Source organism: Zootoca vivipara, chromosome 7, assembly GCF_965207765.1.
Source record: "Zootoca vivipara chromosome 7, rZooViv2.hap1.1, whole genome shotgun sequence".
Lineage (NCBI taxonomy): Eukaryota > Metazoa > Chordata > Lepidosauria > Squamata > Lacertidae > Zootoca > Zootoca vivipara.
This window is the reverse complement of record NC_142590.1, coordinates 4,361,743-4,385,222: the sequence shown is the minus strand read 5'-3', so window position 1 is coordinate 4,385,222 and position 23,480 is coordinate 4,361,743. Positions and strand designations below refer to the sequence as shown.

The 23,480-nt window shown below is 46.6% G+C and overlaps 1 protein-coding gene across 1 annotated transcript in view; it reads left to right on the top strand.

Annotated features, from left to right (window-relative positions):
- The window catches only part of PAPPA2 (pappalysin 2), a 133,999-nt gene that overhangs the window by 69,164 nt on the left and 41,355 nt on the right, over positions 1-23,480 (top strand). The window contains exons 11-16 of the mRNA XM_035123579.3: positions 103-234; positions 9,460-9,595; positions 11,290-11,500; positions 18,239-18,410; positions 20,613-20,790; positions 20,974-21,187. Of these exons, the coding sequence (XP_034979470.3) occupies positions 103-234; positions 9,460-9,595; positions 11,290-11,500; positions 18,239-18,410; positions 20,613-20,790; positions 20,974-21,187 (1,043 nt within the window). The remainder of the gene's footprint in view (positions 1-102; positions 235-9,459; positions 9,596-11,289; positions 11,501-18,238; positions 18,411-20,612; positions 20,791-20,973; positions 21,188-23,480) is intronic.

Here is a 23,480-nt window from a genome sequence, read left to right as displayed (position 1 = left end):
CTTCACTTGTGTGTTTCTGATTTCCTTGCCTCTAATGTGACTGAAATTTATTTTCCTTTCCCAACCCCCCCTCTCCCGGCTCTGAAAACCCCTTCTTTCCAGGTGTGCAAGCCTCATCCCCAGGACACACTGGAGCATCACCCCCACGTGGCTTGGTTCCCTTGTACCAATCATGGTGACCTTCAGGATGCAGACAGGGAGAAAATGCTCTTGGATGATAGAGTTTGGCTAAAAGTAAGTGCTTTGGGCACTCAAGAGTTTCAAGGGTACATTGAGAGGATGTGGTAGATAATATGTACAGTTTTCCAAAAGTAGGGATTTGCCTGAACCCTCACAAGGTTTTATTTTAGCGATCTGCACATTTTGCCAGTCTCACAGAAACTCAAAAATCCTACAGATGTTTAGTCTGTGCAGGACCTTCCAGATTTACTTTAGATTTTCCTTTCAGCAGCAGTTCCCAGAAGTGAATCTTGGTGTTTAGACTTAGTGCCTTTAGATCCCAATTTTCACACAACTGGTATCAGGCCCTGTGGTGTTTGAAGCAAGAACCTCTCTCGTGTGGCTGTGGCTTGCCATGTGGCTGAGGAAGCTTGAAATTTCCAGATTGCCCTAGGGGGATTTTCCTGCTGGCATGGCTAGAAGTCTGCCAAAGTTCTGACTGATGACCCATGCAGTAAACAAAGTTACCTCTAGGCACTCTTCCCCACAGTTATGTTCTCTGTGGCATGATGAACAGAACAGGAACAGTGGCTGGAACACAAGTGGGGAAAGACCCAGGATGAGTCTGTCAAATGCATAGTCGAGTCTGCTTTGGGGCTTAGTCTTGTATTGACAATGGCAGTAAAGAAAGCTTACTTCACCACTGCAGTTGTGTCTGCACAAATACCATGCTGTGGGAGCTCCAGGGATAAAACCACTCAAATCTGCTCCAACTTGGATGTAACTGTGGATAAAGTACAGGGTGTACTAGACTTGTTCTTTTTTCTCATATGAGTTTCAGTTGTTGCAGCGTGGTGTTGACATCCTGAAGGCTTTGACACACACCTATATTTGCTAAATAGCATCTAGCATCTTCTCAGTAGCCTACTGACTGGTACCTTCTCTGCATGAACACAATCATGTCACAGTTATCCATGCTCTAGTAACATTCAGGTTATGAAATCCATTCAGAAACTTCAGCTGATTTAGAACATGGTAACCAGGTCATTCACTGGGCTTCACTATGGTGAACATACTGTACCAGTCACAAAAGATCTTCTCGCTTCTAGTTCATGGTCAGGCACGATTTTTTTGACCTATAAGAGTCTGAGATCAGGATCTTGGGAGGGCCAGCTTTTCCTGTAAAAACTTGCCCACCTGCTAAGACAACCAGTGAAGGATCTTTTCAGTGATGATTCCCCTACTGTAGAATGCCCTGCCTAGACATGTTCTTCTGGTGCCTTCATGACTGACTTCACCAGGCACTGCTGTTTTCACTTGGTTTCAGCTTTTATGGTTTTCTTTATTTCTTGGGAAGCCACCTTGGGGCCCTTTTTACATTTAGGCAGAAGGCACTGTGTGGGAAGGCAGTCTCCCCTCTCCCCTGGGCCACATGCAAGTGAGGCCAGCTCTCTAAAAATTTTTTTGGAGATGGCAAGGTGCTGTTACCAGACACCCCAGTCTCTGCTGAGCAATAGGAAGATTCCAAGGGTCTTGGCACCTAAGCAGCGTTTGTGTTCCTTTGGAATGAGGCGTGGCAGAGACTGTAGTGTCTTTAAGAAATGTGGTTTATTTGCACGTATTTACACCTGAGTTTTATGGACTTCACAGTGCAGAACCCAAATATATGACCACTGGAAGAACATTTGGTACAGATAGGTAAGCTGTCTTTCTAGTCAGCTGTCATATTTAATGGCCATTAATAAATCCACCCTTCTCTAAATGTGTCCAAACCATTAAAACAGTGATATCTGTTTATTTAATACATTTGTGGACTGCTTTTCATGACAAGTCTTCCTAAAGCAATTTGCAACCACAGCATACAATAAAATATACTTTTAAAAAACCCTTACAAAGCAGCAAAACTATATCATAATGGTACTAAAAGCAAAAAAGCCAGCATTATGATTATGCCACCAAAATATTAAAAAATATTCAAATGAGGCCCAAGTAGTCAAAGTTGCTGACCGGCAACACATCTTGCATCTTTGCTTGTTTCTCTTTCCTTGTGTCATGACCTGCCCACCCACACCCCAAACTCTCCTGCTTGTCTCAGCAGTGAAGGTGATGGAGCAGCTTCCCGGCATTCGCTCCTTGGGGGCAGTAACAAAGGAGAATGCTCTCTTTCTGCAGCACTTTTGGGAGATTTGTGTTCCACTCTTCACCAGAGATTAAAGCACGTTCTAGTTTTATTACATTTCATGGTTGTTTCCCTTCATCCATGGATGTTTATATTAAAAACTCTCACTTTTGGCACTGCTTGCATACTTTATTATTTTCCATCCATAAATTTATGGCCAAGCAATAAAAATGTCTGTTTCTCCCCCTTGCCTCACCTCCCTTTATTTTATGTTAAAACACTTTATATCACCCTTCCGTCATATTAGATTTCAGGGCGTCACAACATAAAACAAATGCAAACTGAAACAAGAAAACAGCAGATGAAACTCTTCAAATGGACTAAAACTTGTTCTGTTAACAGCAGTACCCTGCAGATATTTAACAGGAAGTAGGTTCCGTTGATCTCAGCAGGGCTTACTACTGGTACTTGGTCTGTGTTGAAGCTAGTAGAACATTCATTGGACATGTGGATAGGACTGTGCTGTGAATCAGTAAAATGTATTGAAATGCCTAGGTAAATCTAAAAGAAAATTGCCTTGGGCTGTGATGCTGAATTTTGAGAAGCGGGGGGAAGTAGATCTGGTAGAGAAGACAGAGGCGGGCTGCATTGTGACAACAGGCAGCCTCTCCCAACCTTGGGTTCCCAGATGTTATTGGACTACCACTCCCATCATCCCTGACTGCTTCCCCTGTTGGCTGTGAAGGATGGGTGTGGTAGTCCAACAACATCTGGGAACCCAAGGTTGGGAAAGGCTGATTTACAGGATCAGGAATGTGCTTGCATCCTCCCTCTCCCTCTGACATAAACAGCATAATAATTAATTATTTCATAATTTGACAAAACTATGGTTTGCTGTTGCATTTGAGGAAGATTAGAGTGCCGTGAACCTACTCATTTGAGCAACCTCTTTTTACGGGATCTTGGCAGGTTCCGACTAGGGTTCATGGGCATCCCGTTGCTTGCCTAGAAAGAGCTGGACCTTCGCAAGGGTTCCTACTGAACCCACACGAATGCTAGAGCTTGGATAGATATAGTTGAGGTTCCAGAGTGTTGTGTATTGAGTCAAAGGATTTTATATCTGTATTATTATTGTCTGTATTTGCATTAGGATAAAGTAACTGCCTTTTGGTTCCAGAGGGTACAGCTACTATTGGTTCATTTAAGCTGCTGTATTTGGATCCTCCTCCAAAAGGCAGCACTGTGATTGCTTGATATTGTTCCCTCCAAAATGTATCCCTTCCTAGCTAGTCCCCTGTCCCTATAAATGTAGCTTTCCTCTCCTCAGTCTTCAGTCTTGTTCACTTTAATAAAGAGCTGTTACTAGAGAACTGTCTCCAGCATGTTTTGTCAAGAGAGCTGAAATCACAAACCCCACGTCACAACAACTGGCGACGAAGGTGGGATCCGGAATGCTGAGGAGCGGTTAACACAACCCTGCCTCAGAGTCCGGATTGCAGCTGAGAACAAGACTCACTGGCCAGCTGAGAAGACGACCCTGCCCGCTAGGACAATGGAGAGTCCAAGGGTATTGGAGCCCTTCCAGCCATCAGAGCCCCACACCTGGGAAGACTACGTCGAACGCTTCGAGTTCTTTGCAGTGGCTCAAGGGATCACCGATGCCAGCAAAAGAAGGGCCACATTCCTGAGCTACTGTGGGCCCGAGACCTTCAAGCTGGCCAAGGCATTACTTGCTCCAGCGAAGCTGAGTGAGACATCTCTCAAAGATATTCTTGCCTGCCTAACAAGCCACTTGGCGCCTACTGAGACCAAGATGGCCCGGCGGATGGAGTTCCATAAGAGGCAGCAGCATGCTGGGGAGTCTGTATCCACATTTCTGGCTGAACTCCGGAAGCTCGCTCAGCACTGCGGCTTCCAAAATCTGGAAGAGACTCTCCTGGATCGGTTTATTGGTGGTCTGAGCAGCAAGAAAGCCAGAAGACGCATCGTGGCTAAAGAAGAGGTTACCCTTGCTTCAGCCTTGAAAGAGGCCACCGCCACGGAGAATTATGAAAGAGAGGAGCTTGATGCCAGTCGCAAGGCCACTAAGCCACAGATAGAAGTTGCGCATGCCATGGACGAGCTAGAGGCTACTCCGAGCCAGAGCCCAGTCCGTGGGGTCGAGTCGGTGCGTCAGGCCTGCACAGTGCACAGAGATCGCCGAGGCAGTTGCCCAGGTTGTGGCGGAAACCATGAAAGGAAGAGTTGTCGTTTCAGGGATGCTATCTGCCGGACGTGCGGAAAGACGGGTCACATCGCCAGGGTCTGTAGATCGGCGGCGTCGGGAGCGACAGGAGCACCTAGACTGGAGCATCGCAGACCGCCCACAGCAACTCGTTTTCTAAAGGACTGCCACTACGTAACGGAGATCAACGGGAGGGCCGTGCAGTTTCCAGCGCAAGGCAAGGCACACGTCAAGGTGAAGATTGAGGGTCAGCAGTGCGACATGGAGGTGGACTCCGGATCCGCATTCACCATCGTGTCGGACCAGACCGCGAAGACATTCTTCCCCAGGGGTAAGTTGCCCCCTCTGGAGCCCTTTCCGGCAACCTTGCAGTCGTACTCAGCAGGCCGCATCCATGTTATGGGAATGTGTGCCGTGAGAGTACAGTTCCGGGACAAACAGGCTGTACTCAGACTGGTGATTGCGAAGGGCAGTCGCCCCAGTCTCCTGGGCACTGACTGGTTCCCTGCCCTGGGACTGAGTATCTCAGGGCTTAATTCAATCCAAACCTGCCCTGAGATGAGTGAGGTATTATGCAAGGAATTTGCTGGTCTCTTTAATGGAAAACTGGGTTGTTATAAAGGGCCCCCAGTTGACTTCGAGTTGGACCCCGGGGTGGCTCCAATCCGACTCAAACCAAGGCGAGTGCCATTTGCACTGCAACCCAAGATCGAGGCAGAGCTGGATAAATTGGTCAAGCAGGGAGTTCTCTCACCCGTGGACTCTGCTAAGTGGGAGACTCCAATCGTCACACCCCTTAAAGCAAATGGGGAAGTCAGGATATGTGCAGATTACAAATGTACTATCAATAAGGCACTCAGGGGAAACTCATACCCCATTCCAGTCGTATCACATCTGTTGGCTAAACTGGCTGGGGGCAAGGTGTTCGCCAAAATTGACCTGGCACAAGCTTACCAACAGCTGCCAGTAACCCCACAATCAGCGGAAGCACAGACTATTGTCACACATAAAGGGGCGTTCAGAGTTAACAGATTACAGTTCGGAGTTTGTGTGGCCCCAGGGATTTTTCAAGGGCTCATGGAACGCCTGTTAAGAGGTCTGCCGGGGGTCTTGCCATTTTTTGATGATGTTTTGATTGCTGGAAAAGACCCACAGGAACTGGTTGCGCGTGTCCGTGCAGTGTTGCTCAAGTTCAAGGAGGTGGGGTTGCAACTGAAAAAAGAAAAATGCAGTTTTGGGGTGCCAACTGTGGATTTCTTGGGGTTTAAAATTGATGCATCAGGCATCCACCCCACAGATGCTAAGATTAAGGCCATCATCGAGGCACCACGACCACAGAACAAGACGGAGTTGCAGTCATTCCTGGGACTTATTAACTTTTATCATTCGTTCTTACCCCAGAAAGCTTCGGTAGCTGAACCATTACATAGACTATTGCAGAAAAAGAATGTGTGGCGATGGGGGCGGGAGCAGCAGAAGGCTTTTGACTCCTTGCGAGGAATGCTGAGTAGCAGGAGCGTCCTTGCTCATTATGATGAGTCAAAGCCGCTGGTCCTGGCATGTGATGCCTCTCAATACGGTCTGGGGGCTGTGCTGAGTCATAGGGAACCGGATGGGTCGGAAAAGCCCATCTCTTTCTATTCCCGTACGTTGTCGCCCACAGAGCGCAACTATGCTCAAATTGATAAAGAGGCACTGGCTATTGTGTCCGGAATCAAAAGGTTCTATGATTATTTGTACGGTCGCCATTTCTCCATTGAAACGGACCACAAACCACTGTTAGGGTTGTTCAACCCAAACAAACAAACGCCACAAATTCTCTCCCCCAGAATGTTGCGTTGGTCAATATTCCTGAATGGGTTCCAGTACACCTTGACCCATGTGCCGGGGAAACAGTTGTGCCATGCTGATGCGCTGAGTCGATTGCCCCTTCCTGGCGGGAGCAATGAGGATCCTGCTCCGGCGGAGCACATTATGATGCTAGAAACACTTCCGGGGGCTCCTGTAACAGCTACGGATATAGCTGAGAAAACTAGGAAAGATGCTGTTCTCTCCCGTGTGCTCACTTGGGTGGGGAGGGGGTGGCCAGGTGGTCCGCATGAAGAAAAATTCAGGCCTTATGCGACAAGGCAGCACGAATTGTCCATGCATAAGGGTTGTCTCCTATGGGGAGATAGGGTGATCATCCCAGCACCACTGAGAAACAGGGTTCTTGAGACGCTTCACATGGGACACCCGGGAATGGTCAGGATGAAGTCGCTAGCCCGATGTTATGTGTGGTGGCCTGGAATGGACCAGAACATAGAACAATGGGTACGAACATGCAAGGCATGCCAAGAGGTGCGGCCAGAAGTGGCCAGAGCACCAGTCCACTGGTGGGAGCAGTCCAGGACTCCCTGGAGCCGGCTGCACATAGATTTTGCTGGGCCATTCCAAGGGAAGGTCTTTTTGGTTATCGTTGATGCATATTCCAAATGGTTAGAAGTGGCGATGGTCCCTAGCATGGCATCAGCTGCCGTAATCAAGGTGTTGAGGCAGCTGTTTGCTACCCACGGGTTACCTGAGACCATTGTATCAGATAATGGGGCAGCTTTTGTATCCCAAGAATTCAGGGCATTCTTGGCTGATAACTTTATAAGAGGGGTCACATCCGCGCCCTTTCACCCATCCTCCAATGGGCAGGCTGAGCGCATGGTAAGAACAGCCAAAGAATCCATTGCGCGCTTAATGGAGGGTAACTGGTCGGCTCGCATTGCGCGAATGTTATTTTTGCAGCATGCGACGCCGTGTACTGCGACGGGCAAGTCGCCAGCCGAGCTGCTCTTAGGTAGAAGACTGGTAACTGTGCTGGATTATGTCCACCCAGATAAAATGCCAAACCGTAATTCAAGAGCAACCCCCCAGGCTGAGACTGACACAACAAGGTATCTCGCCCCTGAAGATCTGGTCTGGGTGAGGAACTATTCACGAGGTCCGCGGTGGGTGGCCGGTGTGATCACCCGGGCTAGTGGACCTGTGTCCTATTATGTGACCTTGGAAAATGGGCAAGTTTGGAAGAGACATATAGATCAGCTGAGGCGCCGGGCGCTCAGCAGGGAGGAGTCAGATAATTCATCCCTGGCTAATGACGCACAGCTGCAAGACCAGAGTGAAAATGGTCCAGAGGTACAGTCACCAGGGGCTTCAGCAAATGAACCAGGGTCTGCTAGTCCTCAGGATGACGAGGTACAGGACGGGGACCCTGAGATGTCTGGGACTCCATCTGTTCCTGATGAAACCCCTATAGCAGCCCCTCCACCACAGGTAACACCCAATCCAGAACCTGCAACACCTGTTGTCAGGAGATCAGGTAGAAGTTGTAGGACCCCACAGTACCTGAGGGATTACGTCTGCTGTGCTCACTAGGGGGGGAGGGGTGTTGTGTATTGAGTCAAAGGATTTTATATCTGTATTATTATTGTCTGTATTTGCATTAGGATAAAGTAACTGCCTTTTGGTTCCAGAGGGTACAGCTACTATTGGTTCATTTAAGCTGCTGTATTTGGATCCTCTGTCTTATTGGTTTCCTCCAAAAGGCAGCACTGTGATTGCTTGATATTGTTCCCTCCAAAATGTATCCCTTCCTAGCTAGTCCCCTGTCCCTATAAATGTAGCTTTCCTCTCCTCAGTCTTCAGTCTTGTTCACTTTAATAAAGAGCTGTTACTAGAGAACTGTCTCCAGCATGTTTTGTCAAGAGAGCTGAAATCACAAACCCCACGTCACAACACAGAGCCCCCTAAATTATTCAGAATGGATAGTCATTGTGGCCTCGTAGGGAGGAAGTGTTTTGTAGATTTGTACCATTTTTCACTGTTGGGACAGTAAGCTGAAACAAGTGGAGGCAGTAAGTGCCCTGAGGATGGAAGGGGTGAATCAGGCAGGACTTATCAAGGCTCATGGAACTGAACTTCTCAAAGTTTCTGTGTCTCTTCTTCTGCCCTCTGTCTTGCAATAAGTCAATAGATCATTTCTTGTTCTACCACTGGACTATTCTGCAGTGAAGACAGAATCGTTACCATTGTGTAGCGAAGTATCAAGTAACTGTTACCAGTTCTGTTGATGATGTTTATGCTTACAATCTAATAAAGCACTCGGATAAATTTTTTAAGAGAATAGCTAAGTTACACTAACTGGTGTGAATGCCCTAGTTACCTTGTTTACTGAGAACTGGCAGAATTTCTGGATTGTGGAATAACAACAACAGCAGCAGCAACAACAACGTAGGTGCATTTCTTTTAACAAATGACCAAGAGATGGCAAGAAGAGCACAGGTGCTCGACTACCTGCATGAGATAAAATAGGGATTCAGTTACTCCCCCCTCCCCCCCCAAAGGTGAAGGTGATACTTTGGACACTAGGCCCATTTCCTTTACCTCTTTTGTTCAGAGATGAGGGTCTTGATAACCTTGAAGGGTTCACTGATACTACTGCAGAGTTGAAATGGGAAAGATAGATTTTGGCAAAGAGCTTTGTGAGCATCAGAAAAAGGCACTACAGTTTGTTGATGTTTTAGGGGATTCTTAGAATGATCTGTGACCAGCTGGGTTTATCCATTTACCAATACAGGAAGTGTTGCCCTGTAATAAGTTTTAGTTGCCTGAAACGATATATATCACTTACCTTAAAATCCAATTGGACTTTCTTGAGGAAGAGAGGGGGTTGCCATGTAGTAGCAGAGTATGTGCAAAGTTCTCCATAGAAGAGTTCCAGCCCTGTAAGGGATCTTTCGGAAGACAATCCAGAGAGCAAATGAGCCAAGTGGAATGAAGAAGAACTTCAGGGTTGCGGGCCAGTGTCAACTGGGGTGAGGAATACAGTAGGGGGAGGGTTTCTGCTTGTCTACCTATCTATGTAATGTGCCTGTTTCTTTTTCACACTCCATAATGCACTCCTCCTTTGCCATATCCTGGAGCCCAGGTGTGTTTCAACAGACCCAGCATAGCTACCTCACTCTTTGTTTTCCTGGTGTCCGATGGCACTTCCATGGATGACCAGCCTAAGTCTACTGTGACAGTCCAGCTGGGTGACATCAGTGGGCACAGCCACTTCCTTGGTGAGTGTGCAATCAGTGAGTTTCGTTTTCATCCAGGTTCTTGTGTGTCATTAGGTTATAACATTTATTTGCCTTTTTTTACCATTTGCTTCTTGTAAAGAGCAAGGTTACTTTAGTGGACTTCAGACAGACAGGAGTGTTGTTCCTCTCCCCCCTCCCCCCCCCTCTAGGAGCTGTAGGTGGTTTGGCAGCAGAATCATTGCTTATGATGTATACGTTAATTCTGTTTTTGCCTCTGTTAAATAGTTTTTAAAGTTTTTTTAATAAGACCTGCAAAACCTGTTTGACCAGAGACCACAATGGAGCTGGGAAGAAAGAAATATGTGTGTACAATTCAGTGGAAAGCAAAAACCACGAGTCAGATGTGTCTGTTGCTGTGCTGGCTCCTTTCAGACCACCTGTGGTGGCTTGAATGTCTGGCTGCTTCCCACCGAGACCCCTTGCACATAAACAACTAGCTTGCCTGGGAAGAGTCTTGCCTAGAACTTTTTTCTTGATAGCTTTGTAGAGTTACGGAGTTTTTAAAAAATGTGTTTAGGAAGGGGAGCATTGAAACATTGGAGCCCTACCTGTAGTCTGAAACAGCTTAGCCCTGCACTGTGCCCCTGCCTGTCTAAATTGCTTTCTAGAGCAGAAGGGTTTTCACAAATGCGCTATGTTACTTGCTACTCTGTTGACAGGGCAGTGCATTCCTTCGGAACAGTGTTTTTTAGACGTCCTACTTGCATGGAACTCGTTCCACAGTTGCGTGTCGGCTGAGGAAGCTGTGAAGCTCTGCTGCCCAAGCCCTGTTTCACTGCAGAAGATCCTGGTGTGCTTTCTAAAAACACACACACTAGTTTCTTGTGGGGCGCTGGTGTGGCCTTTGGGCCTTACTGTTGCCCATGTGTGACACAAAACATACTGAACTCCCTTGCAGCTATACAGGGGTGTACCCAGGATGAAAACTGGGGGGGGGGGCAAGCGGTGGCAAACGCGGGGGCACGCCTTGTCACCGCGGCAAGAACGAGCCTGGGGCAAAGGCAAGGCAAGCTGAGGCAAGGCAAGGGGCAGTTTAGCCATTAACGCTTTAATAGCCCTAGGTAAACTCTGAGCTCTCAGCTTCCGTTCTCCATATGCATTAGCGGGATAATAAAACCAATCAGCCTCATCAAAGCGGCATCTAAGGAACTACGGTAACAGCATTTGTGCTCACAGACACTGGAAAATGGCAAGAGCTTTCTGTATTGACTTCCTAATACCACAAATTTTTTTTGCTTCTGGGGGGGGCAGCTGCCCCCCGCCCCATGCTGGATACGCCCATGCAGCTATATGTTGTGGAGAAAGATAGGCACTGTTGCGGGTGTGCTGGATTTCTTTAGGGACCTCTCTGCATGCTGCTTCCCTCACTTCCCTCCTCGTGTGCTTTTATCACTGTTCCCTTCACCATTGAATGAAGGGAAGGGGAAGGGGTAAGTGTTTGGCCACTGTGAGGCAGTGGAAGTTGGCCAAGGAGAACGGCAGGGTGTGTGTGGCATCACTCTGAGCCCTTGGCTTGGCTTTGAGAGGTGTTTCCAGGTTTCACCTTTTTTCCCCTGGGAAATACGGACAAATCTCAATCCAGTCGGAGGAGAGACTCGAGAGGGCTTATCTTCTCTAATTTAGAGGGACTTCACAGGGACCCAAAGTTACTTTGTTCCTTAATCACCTTTTAGCAACGTACGAGCTGTCGTGCCAGCAGAATCCACTGGTCATCAACTTAAGTGACAACGTTCCCTTCCGCCAAATCACATCCGCCCTGCTCAACTTCTCCTCCCTCTCTGTGGGCATCTCTGCGGTGGCGCTGCGGACACATTCGCCACCAGACCCTCCCAACCCGAGCAACTGCCTCCCAGAGCACGAGGGGCATGGCCGCCAGAGACTCAGGTAACTCCTCAGGATTTGGTATTGTCACTTCAAACCCCTGTGAAGAGACAGTTGCTTAAGGCTGTAATCCTGACGCTCCTTGCCCTTGGATTGGCAAGAAGCAAGCCCCTCTTAATTCAAATAAGACTTTCTTCCAAGTAGACATGGTTGGGATTGCACTGTTAAGTCTGCTATTTTCTTCCCTTACTGAGAAAGTGGAGAGTAACTGTCAGAAGCTGCTCTGTCCTGTGGGCGAATCCAGGGTAAGTGTGTAAGAGGGGGCTGAGGGATTAAGTCAGAGGTTTGACAGAAGAGGTGAGGGAGAAGTACTAGCTTCATGTTCCAGAAGGCATAAGAGACAACAGCAGAGTGTTTTTTAAGAGAGCAGGAAACTTTGGGGCAACTTGAGTTGATAAAGGTGTGAGGGGAACCACCAGGAGCATATTAGAATACAATAGCAGAAAAGCATGGTGCAATCAGGCCATCGAGAGCTTTAGAGTTTGTGCTGGATACAGAAGACAACAGGAGAACTGCACCATGTAAATGATGAGGGAGGGAAGGGCTCGGGTGGCACTTCCACAGGTGCCCCACCTGCCCTACCCCCTCTGCCAACGGCAGAGAAGCTGCTCTGCTGTCGGTGCTATTTTTGGGCAAAGATTGCATCCATTTGCGTGGGCAGGCGGAGTCCCCCTGAACCCCAGGCGACCCCTGAGCGGACTAATGACTCAAGACAATGTGTTATGGGGTTAAAATTGGCCACAACTTTATTAAGATTCAGATGTAGGAAGACCTTGGCTCAGGCATTGGCCATTTTCCTTCCCCAGTCTCCAGCTATGGATCTGGGGGACTTCAGGGTTATCCACAATGTATGGGGGGCATAGCTGCCAAGTTATCCCTTATTTTAAGGGATTTTCTATTATGCTGAATAGGCTTCCTCGCGAGAAAAGGGAAAACTTGGCAGCTATGATGGGGGGTTGGGCTGGCTCTGGCGAACAGACGTTCAAGCAGAGAGAGCCCGCCCCCATTCGCCGCTGCTGGAGGTGGGAGAGCAATGACAACCTCTCAGTGTATGGCCAATGCCTCCCCCCAAGACCCCTTTAACGGGGGGAACCCTGATCTTGACGCCGCAAAGGGTCACCACCTCTCTCACACAACCCTTTAGGAAGATAGCCAAAACCTGCCAATGCAGGAAAATTCCTTTCCGGCCCTTCAACAGTGGCCCTGACGTAGCAGCGCCCACGCATCTGTGGTCCAGGGGGTTGCGCGCGACCACGCAAAAATTGCCCCCCGTTTAATGTGGGGAGTGGTCATTGGGGCAAGGTCACATGGATTGTGGTTCAGTTGCAGGCTCCTCTGCAACTGGGGCAAAGGGAATTTCTTTTCACTGCATGCTGTCTTGGTCAGTGCTTACTCCCCTTTACCCATTCATGGCTTCTTCGTACCACACAACCCTTTGCGTAAAGCTTGTTGCAGAGGAAGTCACTCTGGAACAGGGGATTAGAAGCCCATGCTCCCCAAGCAGAAGTGGGAACAGATGCTTGGAATAAAAAATAAATAGCCTTTGTGTCTCCCCTTCCCCGATACATGGAAAATTCCATGAAGTCCAACTAGGTGCAGTTTCACTCGGAGAACAACGGGCGCTCATGGAGGGCTGGAGCTTACACTTTAAAAATTGTATAATAGAATTCACTTAACTTGCAAAACAGAATTTGGAGACTCTTTGGTCATTATGCATTTCAGGTGCCTAAGATACTGTAAGCAAACCAAAAATGTTAACAACAGGATCTACAGAGCCACTTTGGGAGTGTCCAGTGGGAGTTTAAAAGGTGGAGCTGTGGAGACCAGCACTTACTTGAAAGAAAACCTCTTTATCACTGCCACAACATGTATATGTCCCATATAAAAGAACCCCAGTGTTTATGGGTATTCAAAATTCTAGACACATATGATGACACAGGTATGGTAAAAGAGAGTGTGTAGTGCATGTGTGGAAAGCTCTCCTCAAGGAGGTTTGGCTGGCACCCTCATGATACACCTTTAGGCAAAAACGTTCCTCTTTAACCAGGCCTTTGACTGATTGACATCCTTTTAAAAATGTATTGTGGAAGAGGGGATTATTGGGTTGTCTTTGTTTTTGTTTATATTCTGTATTTTCTGTTTTTTATATTGTGATTTTATGTTGTGAGATCTACAGTAGATAAAGGTACTGTTACTGTTTATTTCTGGGCTTCACCAAGAACTCCAATTTCTACAGCTATGACTTACTGGCACACCTTCAAACCCCACTTCCTTGGACTTGAAATTAAACCAAGTAGGCAAAGGCACAGGACTTTGCAGGCTCAGCCGATTAGCAGTGCCCTCAAGCCCTGCTTTTGGCAGGGAGCCACATCTTTCTCCTGCCCCACACCTGCAGTAGATGTCAGTGTAGTGTAGTGATATGGCCGTTGGTCTGTCAGCGCAAGCTTTTCAGGTTGCCAGATGCAATTCTTCCCTCTCCTGCTGGTGGATACAAGCTGGGCATCCAAGCCATGGAGCCAACAGGGACTCCCATGAATACATCAGGGATTGGTCAGTGAGAGAAGGGATTCGTTAAAAGCCTTGTAAATTAATACAAGACCTTGAACCTGGCCCAGTAGCATATGAGCAGCCAGTGCATGTATAACGGGGAGGGCTTACTGAGAACAGCCCCCCCTCATCCGAAGCAGCCCGTCTCCCAGCAGTCATGAGAGCGAAGGGTCTGAGGGAGTGAGTCAGGAAACGGCAAGAGAGTGCCAGGGCTCTGGCAACATCCAAGAGCCCCCGCTCCATCGACAGGGAGAGAGGGAGGGGGAAAGAGAGGACGACAGGAATCAGTCAGACCAGAGACCTCCCCCCCCCCACGCTGGAATTGAGGAGGAGGAGGAAAGGGAGGCGCTTATCATTTTCGAGGCTTTTATGTTGGTCCAGAACACGGAGGGGGGCAGTGCAGGAATCTGACTCGAGCGAGTAGACATGAAACCAGCAGTTCGTTACACTGTAAATAATGTGCACTAATAAAAGCTTCTGAAAGACAAGCATGTGGAAGGTCGTTACTCAAGAGTAGTCACAACAACCCTGACTTTGAGCACTGGAGTTCTGTGCTGGTCTGTTCCCCACCCACTGTCCAGCTGCAGCCTTTTGCACCAGCTGCAGCCTCCAGACTAGGCCCAAGCGTAGCCTCACGAAGAGCACATTGCAGTAACGAGAGTCTTGAAGAAGTGTGGGTGGGAGGGGGAGATCTGCATTGCATTTGATCCTTGTTGAAGTCCCCAGAAGCTCAACGATTTGACAAACACATGTGCTTGTAAAATATATATTAAAAAGAAGCAAATGGAAATCTAAGCTAGTGAAAGAATTTTTAGCAGCTGCCCTAAAACCATTTCTCACTTCATAAACATGTCTGCGTGTAGGGAGAAAAGAAATATTTTGTCTTGCGGTCCCTTTTCTTGCCATTTTCACTTGTCCTTGCCTCTCCCCCTGCCCCCAAAAGGAAACCCTTTCAAAACAGTCTGTTCCTTTTCAGTGTTGGACTACTAGTCTTGGCAATGCTCTTTCTACACATATGGTTTGGATCCAGGGGGGGGGGCTCCATCGTGGCTGTCCATTGCTAAGCTGATGGTGGGCAGGTCCTCTGGCTGCTTCCCCCCTTCAGAACCTCATCTTTTTCTGTTTTCCGGGTGGGGGTAGGGGTGCTCTCCATTATCCCTCATGACAGCAAGCCAAGATCAATTATTTTTTAGATTATGCAACCATCATAACTAGTATATTAGAAGCTGTATTCCTTCCTGTGTGACAGAGAAGAAAGAATATTGCTTCTAAGATAGTGTTCTTTACTTTTATTATAATTTGTATTAAAATAACTTTTTTTAAAAAAAACAACACCTGTTCTTTCAGTTATCAGATTTACAGCAGGCACACCACAGTTTAGAACTACTTCCTCTCATCTTTGTGGTGGCCATTTTGGTAATTGTTAACATACCTGCCAAGTTGCTGTCAGAGAAATTAGGGACCGGGCCGGAAATAGCAGACCGGAAGTAGCGCTGCTGCCATTTTGGAACTGGGCAGAGCATGCTCAGAAGTGACTTTTGATGCTGCTTTGCCCAGTTCCAAAATGGCCACCGTGCCAGAAGTCACACTGTAGCCATTTTGGAACTGGGCAGAGCAGCATCAAAAGTCGCTTCTGAGCATGCTCCGCCCAGTTCCAAAATGGCCGTCGCGCCAGAATAAACCGGGAAAAAACAAAAAAATCAATTTTTTCAGCTAGGAACAGCTGGAAAACAGGGATTTCCTGGGGAAAACGGGAGACTTGGCAGCTATGATTGTTAATTGAGTCATCAGTCAAAATTAGTCTGCACAATCAACTGTTTGCAAATGTACATCAAACCGCAGTTACAATTCTGGCCAGTTGCAAACCATGGTTTGTCTCCAAACTGTAGTTAAGCTTCCAAAATAACAATTCAATTGAGCCGTGACATAATCCATACTTTTACATTTCATTATGTGTTTTGTCCCCAGCATGATCATGTTCCTCTCGTATAGCCCTTTCTGCAGGGAATACTGACTGAACACTGACTGTGAGTGGTATAGAATATATTGTATGTGTTCAATATCACTTAGAGCAGGGGTTGCCAACCTGGTCATTACTGCCCACTAGTGGGCGTTTCAGGATTCTAGGTGGGCGGTAGCGGGTTCTATGGCACAAGCTGACTCCTCCTTCCATCGAGCGCTGGTGGGCGGTAAGGAAATTTTACCATTAAGAAAGATGCATTAGTGGGTGGTAGGTATAAAAAGGTTGACTACCCCTGATTTAGAGAAAGGGCTTCACACCACCAGCTTGTAAATTTATGTAGCAAAATACAATTTCATGATTTGAAAGAACAGAATCATCCTTCCACCTGACCTCCTGGTATTTAGAAGCTGGCATCTCTGGCTTAAATCAGTAAGTGGTTTAACGTAAAGTAATACAGGCTTGATTCATCAAAATTTAAGCCCTTTCCTATAACAACTTGGGACCAGGTTACCTGTATAGACTTGCTCGCTCATTGAGATCAGGCCCTCTTAGTTGTGCAGCGTGAGCCCAGCGTATGGAATGAAATGCCCCTTGACATAAGGCAGTCCCTCACCAACCTTGACTGGTTCTAAGTGCACATTAAAACATATTGCTGGTTTTTAATATCAAGCTTGTAGTGTTTGTTTTAGCTACTGTGGATATTATATATATTGTAATGTCCTGTGTCGCATATAATTTGTATACAACTTGTACTAAACATTAGGAAGAGATGTGGAGTTTGAGGGAGTTGGGAGAGACATACATTATTGGCACTTGAGCAGCAGTTCATTAAATTCTGAAATAAAGTTAGTGTTTTCTGAGGTGCTCAGTTCAGCTGGCACTTAGCACATGCTCCAGAACTCAGCGTGGTGTAGTGGTTAAGAGCGGTAGACTCGTAATCTGGGGAACCGGGTTCGCGTCTCCGCTCCTCCACATGCAGCTGCTGGGTGACCTTGGGCTAGTCACACTTCTTTGAAGTCTCTCAGCCTCACTCACCTCACAGAGTGTTTGTTGTGGGGGAGGAAGGGAAAGGAGAATGTTAGCCGCTTTGAGACTCCTTCGGGTAGTGATAAAGCGGGGTATCAAATCCAAACTCCTCCTCTTCTTCTCATTGACTCTTAGCTCTGCTCTACAGGTGGCTGTGCAATGAGTGTGGGCTCTTTGCAAGCAGAAAGAAAAAATGTATTTTGGTGCAGGCTGACTGCTGTCAGTGAAAGGGGAGGCCATAAATTTAGTTGTATACTGCTGCCTAATCTGGGACCTAAGGCATTTGCCAAGTGCTGACACAAGTACACAACTCTATCTTGTCATTAATTAGACTTGATGATGTGGAACTTCCTTCTGCTTGGCTGGGCAAACCTACACATCTGCCAGTAACTTAATCAATAGCCTTTTGCATTCCATCAGGATAATGTCCTGCTCTCCACCTGGGGCACCTCTCATCTATTATGCAAATATGGTATGGACTTAAAATACTCTGTGGTGTGATTATGAAATGCAGCAGAACTATGATGATGATCAGAGCCCTCCGAACTTGAAGCATGGGAAGTCCCAAAAAATTATAATTTGGCAGAATATTTGGATTATTTGATATGTATAATCTGGAATACTTTATGTGATTGGATTGGATTGTTAAAGTGGAAAATTTAATAAAAATGATTTATATATTTAAAAAATACTCTGTGGTGATGGTTCTGTGGCATATTCACCTACGTTTCCTAAGATGTCCCTCTCTAACTTGTGGTAAGAAACTTCTGTGAGCATCCTGGACATCTGCTTCAGTCCTGTGGAATCAGCCTTATCCCATTATCACTTCCTACCAGTGGCAGGCAGAGCCTAGATCACCTTTTGTCTCAAGTAACCCCTCCCTGTGTGTTACAGAATCTTCTGCTGTTTCTCACCAAAAGACTGAACAATATAGGTAGTTAAGGATCCCAGGTCTATTCATTCTGCCACTCAGGCTGCTCCAAGGGGAGAAAAGCCTCGTGTTCTCACTTCTCCTCCTCCTTTGATGCCACACTGAGGGGGTTCTGGAAATTCAGATTAGAAATACAGTTTACAGTAGGGTGTATGGGTGACACTCTCCGTTCCCTTGTGTCAAGCTCATTTTTTCACAGTGCTAAGAGAAGAATGCACCCCCACCTTGCAATGCAGGAAGCTGCATTTTGATTCTCCTCCCTTTCTCTCCACAGCTGCACCCAGCACACCTGTGGAGAGGGTGGCAGCTGTGTGCAACCATTTATCCATCATGCTGCTGCTGTCAACTGCAGTCCCAGCAGCCAGGGGCACATGGAGTGTGCTGTTACCTGTGAAAAGGGCTTTGTCCTCCATGCCAGCCGTGGGCAGTTATTGCGCCCAGGACAGGTGAGTACATGGGGTTGTGATCTTATTGCAGGCATGCTTCAGCGAGAGGGGAGATGGGGCTTCCAGACAGGCCTTGCCACTGCAATCCCACCAGTTATTTATCTTCCCCAGTGCAGTAGATACATTGTACAGTACTAAGGGGTCTTGTGGCAATGTTTCACAGGTGGTGGCTGTGATGAAGGAAGCAAAAATGTGTGGACTTTATGATTGTAAAGGTAGGCTTGAAGACCTGTATGAAGCTTATCATCATAGCTTCAGTACTTTTCCGAATGGTCTCCAGTTATGATAGCTGCCTTTGAGTGACCCCTGTTCTCCCTCACTTTCCCATTCTTTTTCTCCAGTTACCACATTGCTCCCTGCCAAAAATATTTAAATGTTTGGCAAAGAAAAAAAAAGTGAGACTGAAATACTGGGGTGGAAAGAAAACAACTTCCTGCAAATGATAACTATTTGCAGAATTTACTTTGAATGCAGAAACTTCAGTTTCCTTTGTGCCAGACTATGGTTCCTTTGCCACATAATCTAGTCATGTTTTAGGCCAAATTGATCTCTGATGTAACACTGAGTCAGCTAGTGGGCTTTCTGAGGAGTTTAATAGACCCATTATAGTAGAGTAGCCAAGAAACCTTGCTGTGAGCTAGGTAGGAAGTGTCTGGTCTATATTTCGCTTCTCTCATGAACTTGCCAGATGGAGGTGGGTAGCTGTGTTGGTCTGGCGTAGTCGAAACAAAATAATTCCTTCCAGTAGCACCTTAGAGACCAACTAAGTTTGTCATAGGTGTGAGCTTTCGTGTGCATGCACACTTCTTCAGATACACTGAAACAGAAGTCACCAGACCCTCATATATAGTGAGAGGGTGGGGAGGGGTATTACTCAGAAGGGTGGTGGGAATGGGTGATTGACTGATAGGTGTGAAAACCCGTTGATGACTGTCAACGACTGTTCACAGTCAAAAGGCTATGCTAAAAGACAGAATGCTATCTTTTAGCATAGCCTTTTGACCAAAATAGTTGCTATTCAGGCTGTTAAAAGGCTTTTGAATTAGTCCCTGCTACTGAAAGGGCAGTCCAGATATCACTTGGAAAGGAAGCCAGTCTGAAAAGAATTAAAAGGGATACTTGATCAAAATTTATGAAGGCCTGTCAGTGGCTTGGAAAGATAGATGCATGTGTTGGGTGCTTCTAACTGGGTGGCTTGGTCTCTCTCCCATCCTCGCTAATGGTTAATCATAGATGTGTTAATCCAGTTAATCCAGATGTGGGCAGATGCAGTTTGGATTGGGCCCTGGGTCCTCTCTTGCACACACTGCGTTCTCGAGTGAAACAAAGTATCCCTTTTGCTTTAATTTTACACACACACAGACCAGCAAAATAAACCTGCCTCGTTTAACATTTCCATGTTTGGCACTCAAGCAGGAAACATATTGGCAGAAAAGACTGTCTGAGTCGCCCTGCTCTTAGGCCTTGCTGTGGAGGAGGAGCTGCTAGCATCACAAGTGAGGCAAGTTAGGGAGGGCATAAGTACACAATGTGATTGGCACTCTTGACATACGTCTCACTCCCCCCCTCCAATTAAATGCCTGGTGCAGGGAGACTCCTGACCGTTACTAGAATTGCAGCAAGTGGGGAGAAGATTTGGCTTTCAGTTATGATTCATTTTAACAAGAAAATGTTTCCAATGTGAACCTCCTGAATGTGATAATATGCTGAAAGTGTACAGGCAATGCTTTCTGATGTCTTGGGAGTCAGAGGGGAGGCACAACCAAAATTGACATGGATTACGCAAAATAGCAAAATTGCAGTTGTATGAAATGAGGGAATTATCCTAGTTTAACTCATTTTGTAAAACACACACAGACACACTAAACCACATCATTAGCTGACAACCACTTTTTCGCTTCCCATCATTTTAGTTTGCAAGCCTGAGGTCAGGGCATAATTCTCACTTCCGCCTGCCACCAGCACTGCGTTGGAGTTTTGACTGATGTGAGTCAGTTTGGGGAAACAATTCTCATAATCTGCCAATTGTCAGTAAACCAAGACTAGGCACCTGCCAGCCCAGAGGCACGGGGCAGTCTCCTGGCGGTTTCTATCTGGACTCTGGCTTGATTCCTGAGCCAAGGACAGCTCTTAGATTGCTGTATCAATCTTGCAACAATCAGTAGAACTTCGCAGCAACCTTTCCCCTCTTTCCCCCCTCAGAAAGAAATTCTCTTGACCTGTAACTATGGGCGTTGGGACAGGTCTGTGACTTGCGACCCCATCGACTGCCAGTTTCCAGACCAATCACATGTCCTGTATGCAGAGTTCTCTTGCCCTAAAGGGACCACCTACATGAAGCGATGCTTCTTCTCCTGCATCAAGCCAGCAAAGCTGCAAGGTATGCTGACGACCATTCTCCCTTAGGCAGCTCTGGGTGATGCATTGGAGCTTCAGAAAGTAATGCTCTTGTCTTTGCAAATAATTCTGTCTAATTTTCTGAGTGGGTGCTTCTTCTCCCTCCTTCCCCTTTCCTTCTCTCTCTCTCCACCCCCCTCTCCCTCTCTCTCTTACTTGGAGTCAGGAATGAGTCAGTGGCTGACCTGCCTGGACGATGGCCTCTGGTCACTCCCGGAAGCTTACTGCAAACTGGAATGTGACACTCCACGCCCGGTTCCCAATGCTAAGCTGCTGGTGCCCCGATGCTTGCAAGGAAATCACGATGTGGGCTCTGTCTGCCGCTACAAGTGTAAGCCTGGATACCACGTGGCAGAAACCACAGAGGAGAAGCCCAGGAAGTGAGTAAAAGAAATACCAGTATATTATCTCTCTCTGCTATTTTCCCTGTCGCCTCTTCCACCTTAGCATTTGCACTTCAGTCTTACTAGAGCGCCTGCTGGAATTGATGTTGCCATTGGAATATTTGCACTTGGCCAGTGGGTTTGATGGTGGTCAGTCTCGCTCCTGCTGGGAGATCTGGCGTTTCCTCCAAGCATACTGGTCTGTTGGGAAAGTCAGCTTTTGTGGCTAAAAGGTCAATCAACATTGGTGTCCAAGAACAGGTGCAGAAGGCAAGGTGGAGGAGTGGAAGCTGGAGAAACTAAGGTAAGACTGACCTTCTCTAGAGAGTGAGGTGGAAGGTAATATAAGCCATGGCTTAGCCTGGAGAAGGTTTAGAATGGCTGGTAATTGAAATCACCATGAGGCTGTTTGACTTGCAAGGGATTGGAGTTACAGGTGAAACTCGGAAAATTAGAACATTGTCGAAAAGTGCATTTATTTCAGTAATGCAACTTTTTATTTTTTATTTTTCTTTTAATTTTTACAAATGCTTTCTTTTGGAAATTCCACAGTAATAAAACAAATAGTTACAATAATACAAAAATAAACAAAAATAAACATCACTATTACATTTCATTAATTACATTCCATGTATAATTGACCCGCCTAACGACAAATAATTACAATTACAATGAATAAAGGCTTGACATATCTCACTTTGCATGTCATGCATCTATCTCATATATTGGTTTCACCTTTTAAGTTGCATTACTGAAATAAATGCACTTTTCGACGATATTCTAATTTTCCGAGTTTCACCTGTAAAAGGTGATAGAATCCAAAAAGGTGTCCTTTAGAGTGAGAGTTGATGAGAGTTCTGAGTAGAACTTAGCCAACCAAGTTCTACTCAGAGTAGACGCATTCAAATTAATGGGTGGTAGCCAGCGAGCCACTGTGGTGTAGTGGCTAGAGCATTGGACTAGGATCTGGGAGGGAGCCCTGAAACTTGCTGGATGTTCTTGGTCCAGTCTAACTTAGCTCATAGCGATGTTGTGATGGGGAGGAAGAGACCCGTGTACGCCACCTTGAGCTCCTTGGAGGAAAGATGGGATATAAATACAAGAAATAAATAAACTTCAGCAGTTTTACTCTTGAGTATGGCTAACACTGACACAACCCCGGGTCACTTCTGGTCTTCCAGAAAAGGTAAGAAAGTGAGATATACATATATATGAGTTGACTATTAGAAGTGTGGTGGAGTCTCCTTCTTTGGAGGTCTTTAAGCGGAGGCTTGACAGCCATATGTCAAGAATGCTTTGATGGTGTTTCCTGCTTGGCAGGGGGTTGGACTGGATGGCCCTTGTGGTCTCTTCCAACTCTATGATTCTATGTCTCTGTGAACCTTAGAGACCAACTAAGTTTGTCATTGGTGAGAGCGTTCAGCTTTCTCTAAGGTGCTACTGGAAGGAATTTTTTAATTTTTTATTTTGTTTTGACTACGTCAGACCAACACAGCTGCCTAGCTGTAACTATGTCTCTGTGAGTTTATTCTCACTTGCTGTCATTTGTTATCTCTTCTGTGTTCATACCTCTGAGGACAAATAAAAGCTTCTTGGATGCTAAATCCCGTTCTGAGGAGTAAGGAGGAGGTAGGGGCATAGCTGCCAAGTTATCCCTTATTTTAAGGGATTTTCTCTTATGCTGAATAGGCTTCCTCGCGAGAAAAGGGAAAACTTGGCAGCTATGGGTAGGGGAGAAGAAGAGAGAGAAGTGAGAAGAGGACTTGTTCTCCCTGTATATTTATTGTCCAGGAGAGATGGTCTGGCTAGACACCTAAACATTAGAAAGAACTTCCTGACAGTAAGAGCTGTTCGGCAGTGGAATTTGCTACCAAGGAGTGTGGTGGAGTCTCCTTCTTTGGAGGTCTTTAAGTAGAGGCTTGACAGCCATCTGTCAGGAATGCTTTGATGGTGTTTCCTGCTTGGCAGGGGGCTGGACTGGATGGCCCTTGTGGTCTCTTCCAACTCTATGATTCTATGATTCTATGATGTGTGTGTGTGTGTGTGTGTGTGTGTATTTGAATTGCTCTTTTTGGACTTGTGGTATTTTGCAGCTTTAAGGTTGCAGAGGACTTTTAATTAACAAGACTTACTTCCAGTAAAATGTTATGGCATAATCTCCAGGGGAGGTCTAGAGAACGGGCCTTTCCTGCAGTGGCTCCCCATTTGTGGAATGCCCTCCTCAGAGAGGCTCCCCTGGTACCTTCATCGCATATCTTTAGGTGACAGGCAAAAATGTTTCTCTTCAACC